The 9,079-nt window shown below is 43.3% G+C and overlaps 1 protein-coding gene across 2 annotated transcripts in view; it reads left to right on the forward strand.

Moving 5' to 3' along the window:
• The first annotated feature begins 2,164 nt into the window (after positions 1-2,164).
• Positions 2,165-9,079, forward strand: part of LOC149321763 (glycine receptor subunit alpha-1) — a 96,183-nt gene continuing 89,268 nt past the window's right edge. For both annotated transcript variants that reach the window (XM_089501878.1, XM_089501926.1), the window contains exon 1: positions 2,165-2,892. In XM_089501878.1, coding sequence (XP_089358004.1) covers positions 2,837-2,892 — 56 coding nt within the window. In that variant the 5' untranslated portion in view covers positions 2,165-2,836. The remainder of the gene's footprint in view (positions 2,893-9,079) is intronic.

Here is a 9,079-nt window from a genome sequence, read left to right on the forward strand (position 1 = left end):
TCCTTCCCACCACTGTTACCAGAGCTCGCTCTCTCTCCCTCTCTCTCTCTCCGTCTCTTCCATACACACAGATGCAGTGAAAACCTGTTGCTTCACAGCTAGAGCTCCCCTGTGCCTTTTCAATTAAGCCATCAATACAACATAGGAAAGTTGTGGAGCAAAAGCAGTGTGGTAATGTTACACCAGTGCAACCGAACATCAGCCAGTGCAAAACCCGTGCCTTTTGGAACACCAGGACAAACCATGACTCCAAAGAAATATGAAGGCAGGAGCTCACAGTCACAACAAACTACTGGGTTAAATGGGCAGATGCCCTGCTTAAACGCTCAGGTCTCCACTGAGGAAAAATCCATCAATTTCCAGCGAATGGATGGCTGGGCAAAGAGGGCTGGTTCGAAAATGCTAGCAGCCCTCACCTGGCAAGAAAAGTGAACTTTCCACAACAACAAAAAACCAAATTTCAGGTTGCTTGTCCTAACTGCCACAGTTTGATCACGCGAACAGAAGAAGGGCAAAAATGTCTGGTGCAAGAGAGCAATACCTTCCGGCCGATAACTAGTTAGATATAGAGATAAGGAAAGGATTGATTAAATAGTTAGGAAGAAGCCAGGGAGCCCCAATATCAAACTCTGTATGGTTTATGTAAAGGGATCTTTGAGACTCGCTGAAAGAGAGTTGCTCCCAAAGGTGCCACCAGATCCCTTTGCATAAATCATACAGAGTTTGATATTGGGGCTCCCTGGCTTCTTCCTAACTATTTAATCAATCCTTTCCTTATCTCTATATCTAACTAGTTATCGGCCGGAAGGTATTGCTCTCTTGCACCAGACATTTTTGCCCTTCTTCTGTTCGCATGATCAAACTGTGGCAGTTAGGACTGTTTCATAGAATCTGAATCCTAGAGTTGGAAGAGACCACAAGGGCCATCCAGTCCAACCCCACTCTGCCATGCAGGAACTCTCAATCAAACCATCCAGCCTCTGCTTAAAGACCTCCAAGGAAGGAGACTCCATTCCACTCTGAGGGAGTTTGTTCCACTGTCGAACAGCCCTTACAGTCAAGAAGTTCCTCCTAATGGAATCTCTTTTCCTGGAGCTTGCCTCCATTGCTCCGGGTCCTAGTCTCTGGAGCAGCAGAAAACAAGCTTGCTCCATCCTCAATATGGCATCCCTTCAAGTATTTAAACAGGGCTATCATATCACCTCTTCACCTTCCATCCGTCACGATCCTCCTTTTAAAACCACATCAGCCCACAGCGGATATGGCTTTGGTTTCATCATCCCAAATGAAGTGTCAGAAGTGGTGGTTTCTTTTTCTTTTCCTTTTCCTTTCCCCTCAGTGTAGTGATTTAATCCTCTTCCCACAGACACACACACACCCCTCCACCTTCCGACTTGGGGACACCCCCTCCTTCTTTCCCTCGGCGGGAGGGGACGGGGCTTGGAGAAAGGGGTCCCTTTGGCCTGCGGGTGGGAAGAGGCTCGCTCTCCTTACCTGCCTCGCTTGGCTGAGTGCTTGCTCTCTCTCTCTATCTCTCTCAGTTTCTCTGCTGTTTCCCAATGTCTTGTTCCAAAGAAAAGAAAGAGGGAGGGGAGGGGAGGGGAGAGGTACCTGAGGGAGAGGAGACAGAAAAAGAGAAAGAGAAAGAGAGGCCAAGAACAGAAGCAAAGCTGGGCTGCTCCCGCCAAACGAGGCTGAAGGGGAAGGGGGTTCCCTTGGCGGGGACTTTGGGAGGGAGGGAAGGGAAGGGAAGGGAGGGCAGGGGAAGCCCTCAGCCCTGAAGAGGTGCACTCCTCCGCCTCCGTTGGCTGCCAGCCCAAGAGAGAGGACCGCTGGGGCCTTGGCTTGGCCAATGGGAGCCGGCCGGAGGAGGGGTTTAGGCTTCGCCTCTTCTTTCTCCCCCCCCCCTTTTCTTCTTTTACTGTTTTTTAAAGCACATTTCCTCCCTCTCTTCTCTTCTCCTCTCCCTCCCTCCCTCCCGCCCCCCTCTTTATCTTGAGTGGAGACAATTAATGCAGAGGCAAGTCTGGGGCTCCGGCGCCTCTTCCAGTGCCGAGGCGGAGGCGGAGCGGAGGGGCACCTGGGCCAGCCCCCAAGAGACCACCATGGGACCCCGACGCCGAAGCCTCCGCTGACTGAGGAGACGGGGCTCCTCTCCCTCCTCCTCCTCCTCCTCCTCCTCCTCTTTCTGCTGCCCCGAAGCGATGGGACCCCTTCCCTGCAGCCGCCCCAGGAAGACCCAGCCCCAGGAGGGGGCCAGAGCCCCGCACCGAGCCCCGGAGGAGCCAGGCTCCGCGAAGGAGGCAGCAGGGAAGGAGCCCTGGGTTGCACGCTCCTTGGGACACCACTAAGGAAGGACCCCCCTCTCCCTCTCCCTCCCTCCCTCTCACCCCCTCCTCCTCCCCTTCTGCCTGAGGAGGGTGTCGCCTCCTCCCTGCCTCCCCGGCCTTGCCCCCCACATGGCCAGCCTCCTCTCCTGGAGGTCCAGGAGCCCAGTGGGGCGGCCAGCCTGGGGCTCCCCTTGAGAAGCCCAAGGAAGCCAGCCAAGGCAGCCCCGCAGCAGCAGCAGCAGCAGCAGCAGCAGTAGCAGCGCCGGAGAGCTCTCCAAGGTGCTGAAACCCAGGGCTTTCCCTCGCCTGGTCGCCTCTTGCGGAGAGAGAGGGAGAGAGAGAAAGAGGGGAGAGAAGCACCCACCGCCTGAACTGCCCCTGGCCCTCCTTTTGGAGGCTCTGGCTGGCTCGCCTTGCCAAGTGGCCCTCGCTTCCTCGGACTCGTGTGGACTACAACAACAGCAGCAGCAGCAGCAGCAGAAAGAAAACCCCTCTGCTCTGAGAAAATGTGTCACCTCAATGCACTGGGAGTCTACCTTTGGGAGACCATAGTATTCTTCAGGTAGGCGGATAGGGCTCAGGCTGCTCCCTTCAGCCTCTTCCCTCAACTTCTGAGTCAGTCAGATATATATGTATATGTATATGTGTGTGTGTGTGTGTGTGTGTATTTGTGTGTGTATATGTGTACATATATATGTGTGTATGTATATGTGTGTGTGTATATGTGTATACATATATATGTACATGTGTGTATATATACACACACACATACACATGAGGTGAGGGGATTTTCTACACACACACACACACACACACTTATTTATTTCCTTTCCCACTCAGTGGAGGGTTTTTCCTTCTCCTTCAGTGGTTTTCCCGTTGTCGTTTGCTCCAGAGTAGAAGGACTTCTGACAGCTTTATGAGTGAACTCGGGTGTAATTAGCACTGCATTCTCTCTGCCTGGAACCGCAGTGCTGAAAACACCCGGCGCTCCAGACTGGGAGCAGCGCGACCACTAGCGGCGAAGTGGGGCGTTGCACCTCTACTCTCTAAAATCCAATGTTTCATTTTCTGACTCCCCCCGGAGTATTTGGAGGAGAGATGCAAGTTAAGGTGAACAAAGTGGATTAAAGTCTCATTGTCTCTATATAATGAAATTCTCGGAATTGTTTTGTGCCTGGTGGATTATTCCTAGGGCGCTCAAACAAGCTTAGTTGTACTACTTCCATAGCAACATTTTTGGCTTCTGCTTTTAAACTTTCCACTCAGGTTTGCTTCTCTCGGTTTTTTTCTTTTAAAATAAGGACTTGATTATGTTTTTCCCATTCACCCATATCTAGTAGACAAGATCTTCAAAACAATCCTCTGTGTATTTACTCAGGACACAGGCCCCACTTAATTCAATAAGATTGTGTGGAGTTTTACATGTATAGGATGGCATCCTCTGAGAATTCTGAGTATTAGCCTCTGACTGTGTGATACAGCCACATGTTTCAAAGTCCTTATTTCACACCGGAGGAGTGGGGTCGGGATAAGCAACTATAATTTGTACTGTGCTGGAATGAGCAAGGTAATTTTCTTTGCTGGTAATGAGAGGTGTCTCAGACATGTGTTTTGGTAACCTATATTTGTTTCATGACCCGCAGGGTTCATTAGACTTTTTACTACATTTGAGTTACATGGCTGGAATACTTCACCCCATGTTTTAGAACAGGGTTTTGATAAAGAATGTTGATTCATACCATTTATATTAGATAGATAGATGGATAGACAGATAGACAGATGTGCACACAAATACACAAGACATTGCCACAGCCAATCCTTCCTCCCTTCTTTCCTCCTTCCCTCCCTTCTCTTTCTCTCTCTTTATACAGATATGCCAGTATATTTTCTCAGGTTGTGAGAATTAATGGCTTTGTTCTCATAATGTCAAGGTCAGTTCTGGAAGACTTTTTGAGTCTTTCAAAATAATCAGAATACAATATTAAGGGCCTCCACTTTGAGGGAAATTTACATTGCCCACGCAAACCCATGCAGTTTGTGATGAAAGCACACACAGTCCTGCACACAACTAGACTGCTAAAATGCCCCTGACTTCAATGGGGTTTAAATGGCTTAACTGTATGGAGGACTGCAACCTCATCTCAAGACTGTAACCCTGATCTGCAGCACCTCAAATGCAGATTGTTTTCTTGTTGATAACAGCCTCCAGGTCAACTTTGACTTAAGGCAGCCCTATGAATGTGAGACCTTCAAGTCACCCCATCCTAAAGTATGGTTAAAAACTAATCTCTGAGCATGATTGTGAACAGGTATCACTGGAATGCTAATAAAGCATGCAATATTTAGGTAGACAGGTGAAGACAGCATCATCCAACATCATATCCTCAACCAGTTTAAAATACTAATAATCTTTCTGGAAAAGGAGTTACAAAGCATTTCAACTGAAGCACTAACAATATCTGAGCATAGGAAACAAAGACATTTTATCCATTCAAAGGACTAATACAAAAGCAGAAATATGTACATCACTGTCTGTTCTCTCACCCATCTTATTTCCAGTTAGAATATGAGCGTTTTATGTATTTGCCACAGTTTATATGAAACTTATGTAAGCAGACACATTTTAAATAATGGTAATCAAACAAAAGTCTGGTTGCTTTTCATGACATCTTTAGGGGATAGGCTTTCATCTACCCAAGGCATATACTACAAAAGGGAAATTTCAACCAATACAGGAGCAATGTTGCATAGAAACAAAGTCATTTAGCATTATGCTGATGGGTATTTTCAAATATTCACCAAAATGCTCATTCTTGGTATAAAGAACTTGAAGCAAACTAAAAGTGTCATCTGCACATTTTCCCAGAAGCAACAGTTCTGTAGAAATGAGTTTCCATCTGTCTCTAGTGCATTCCATGACTGTGAAAGCGCCAAACATTTTTGAGATTTTAGTGTATAGGATTAAGGACTATTTGGGAAATTAATCTAAGCTAATTACACCTGCGGAGAGTTGGGCTGCCAAGGGAAAAAATGTCACTGCCTAGTAATCCAATAATCCATATTAGAACAGAAATACATAGTACATTAGATGGCATTCGACGTCCACATTCATAGTTGATCTGTCAACCCAAAGTAGTTTGGGATTTGAGAAAGAGTCAATACTGCGTCAACACATAGTCTGCAATACAAAAATAAAAGAGGGAGGGGAAAACATATACAGCAATTACCTGAACGAACTTCTGTTTAAACATAAGGCCTTCTGTAAGCCATTAAACCCTACTAAATCTGTAGGGACAAATAACATCTGGTGTGTAATTGCAAACATTATGATATTGCCAATATAATATTTGCTTCTGTTACAGATGAACTATTTTCAGAAGAATTAGCACGATTTGATTCACAAGTGTCTTTTATGGAAGAGGTTCCGTTATCTGGATTCATACAGATAACATGGATGCCTTTAGAGCCTGAAGGAGTTTCGGCATATAAACTGCTGAGGTGAAAAGCAAAGAGGAGATGTCATTTATGTTAGAGAAATATCTAGGTTTGTCCATCAACAATACCTTGTTGCTGGCAAAGCCTGCATATTTATCAGAACACAAAGTCTTGATATTGTTGCAGTCTGAAATTCAGTATGTAAAATTTTGTACCAAGTGATACTGATATAGCTACATACCCACATAACTGGAATAGCACATATATTAGCTTTTCGTCACCTGGTCTGCAGTACGCCTATGCAACTATGAATATAAGCTTAGAAATATTTTTATCTGTGTTCTTAAAAAATCCTTTTTCTTTGAAAATGGTAGTGTTTCATGGGTTTGGGCTGGATGGCCCTTGTGGTCTCTTCCAACTCTATGATTCTATGATTCTATCTTTGCTGTGTTCAATAATTTTAGCAAAGTGTGTAGATCATCACTGACTACACCTCTCAGCTGTGGAATCCAATACGTATTTTGAAAGTCTGGTATATTAATTTCACAAAGCTTGGGATATTGCATTAATAAACATGAATAGTGATGTCTCCTTAAAGGCCAGATGAGTATTAGTGCTTCTATAAAGCCCACAAGGGAGCTTGATCCTTTGCTTGCTTGTCCTGGAATAAATTTGAAGCAACCTCCCTGAAGTTAAGTAGGTAGGTTGATTGGTTTGAGGATTATATGAAAAGTAATATCTAAGGCTATTCTGCATCTTGGATTCTGGAACCAGAACTATTCCAGAATGAATTAGGCCTTTCCGACAAAGATGGATTTTCACTGAAAATGGTGGCCAGTTATGTAGGTATGTAGCTATATCTATATTACTGATTGATATAGTGAAACATTTCGGCCACCTGACAAACCTGTTGGATAACCTTATTACTTTGGCTGATATTGTCCTGTAGATTCAAATGGGTGATCATACTTTTCTTTTTTAAAAAGGAAAAATATATATTTTTACCATGCAAGATTAAAGTGATCAGCTTTTTTGCCATTTTCCTGAAATTCTCCATTTTAGAAAGAGGGAAGCAATTAATTTATCTTGGAGAGTACAAAATGCAACCAAGATGTGAAGATTTTTGTTTTGTTTTCATTGTTTGGTCTTTTTCTTGTACCTCTGCAATGCTGGACAGCCTTGCAGTCAGTCAGCAACAGGGGTGTCTAGCAACGCATGTCTTTTGATGCCCCCTCCCCCAAGTTATTGTTCTTTAAAACATTTCTTCACCAAGCATTTAGGTAAAAATCATTTGAAGAGCCTTAGCACATACAGTTGCTCTCTGTATACAAGGATATTTTTATTCACGGATTCAACCATCCATGGCCTGAAAATATTAAAAAATAATATAAATTCCAAAAGCAAACCTTGTTTTTGCCATTTTATATAAGGGACACCATTTCACTATGCTATTGTATTTAATCGGACTTGAGCATCCACAGATTTTGGTTTCCCGGGGGGGGGGGGGGGGCTGGAACCAAATCCCACTGGATACCAAGAGTCCACTGTATATGAAATAGGGGGCTGTGTTCAAACATGTGGGGGCCATAAAAGTAACAGTAACTTCTCCTCTGATACCTTGAAAAAAAGTGTAATTTATTTTAATTTAATGGTCTCAGTTTTGTGTTTTATCTATATCTGTTTTTTTTAAAAAAAAACAGATTTATTTATAGAATAATTTTCTTTAAAATGTCTTCAAAAAATTTCCTTAAAGGGCACCTATAAGGCCTCTTAGGTTTTGCTGTTCTGTTTTTTTTTTTTTTTTTGGGGGGGGGGGGGCAGAAATTTCAAGAATCCCTTTAATATTTTGCAAAGAATTAAGCAATCTGTAATATCCTAAAAGAGAAATTTAGAAATGCAATTAATCCCACAATACAGCATAGAAAACCTAATGTGATGGTAGTTTGTAGCAGTTTTTAGTCCTGTTCAGATACCTAAATAAGTTCAAAAGTACATCTACTTCAGTGTCCTTCCCAACAATAATTGCCTGGGTGCCTCAGGAGGCTTAAAAGCCTGAGACTGGACACCAAGATGTTAGTTAAAGTAATTGCTGAAGTTGTTCCTCTTCTTGTGTTTTGTAATCTTACAGGGCCATGCACCCTGAAGGACAAAGCAAAAATATTTTAAATTAAATGATTTTTTTTTTATCCAGTAAGGAGCATTAGGGTTGTCAGTCTCTCTGTAATTGTGAATGGCTCATTTGAGGAGAGGGATTAATTGAAGGCAGAGCCTGTATCTCAGAAGTAGAGTACATGCTCTATATTTAGAAAACTCCAGGTTCAGTTTCTGACATTTCAAGTTAATAGGATCAGGTTGTTGTGTGCCTTCAAATCATTTCCAACTTATGGTGACTCTAAGGTGAATCTATCATGGGATTTACTTGGCAAGATTTGTTCACAAGAGCTTTACCATTGCCGTCCTCTGAGGCTGAAAGCATGTGAATTGCCCAAGGTCACCCAATGGGTTTCATGGCCAAGCTGGGAATTGAACCTCCAGAGTCATAGTCCAACACTCAAACTATTACACCACACTGGCTCACAATAAATTAGTGAGTGATTAAAGGCAGGCCTCTTTCTGGCCAACACCTTGAATCAGACTAACAATGTTGTTCAGATAAATCATCTTCCTATATAATTTAGACAATGATTGCCATCTCAAGGCATCTCAGATAAATATTTTGGGGATCAAGTGTTTAGGGTAAATTTTCAGCATAGTCCTTGGTCAACCCTTTTCTTGTTCTATGCCTCAGTAGCCTGTGTACCAGATGGTGGAGTCTAAGGATAAGAGGAGAGCAGCTTTCACATTCATTTGCAGACATATATTAGATCTGAACAATAGTCCTAGAGGCTGAGGGGTTCATTGCTTTCTCGACAAAATGACTCAACTCTGTAATGAAAAACTTGGACAAGACAATGCACTGCAGCAGCCACAAGTCCCTGATAAAGGTTCATACCATCACCTTATGGAAATCTTAACACCTCATTTTCACCAGATTTTCTTCTTTGATCAAAAAATATTCATGTTTCCAGCATCTGAATTGAGATGTTAGGCCATCAAAAATTTAATCTTACAAGTTAAACTGGCAGACAGATCCCTTCTTTTTCTACTGAATTCCCAGGTTAAAATACTAGTGCATGGAGCCACCTCTGAGTAAAATGAACAAAACCACCTTGTAAAAGCTAACTACTACTCACTCAAGAAACATGTGCATTTTTTGCTTCACTGTGCTGCAAAATCATCTAAGTAAGACAGACATCAGAATATGAGTAAGTACT

Source organism: Sceloporus occidentalis, unplaced genomic scaffold, assembly GCF_023333645.1.
Source record: "Sceloporus occidentalis isolate IW3139 unplaced genomic scaffold, rSceOcc1.0.p SCAF_1, whole genome shotgun sequence".
Lineage (NCBI taxonomy): Eukaryota > Metazoa > Chordata > Lepidosauria > Squamata > Phrynosomatidae > Sceloporus > Sceloporus occidentalis.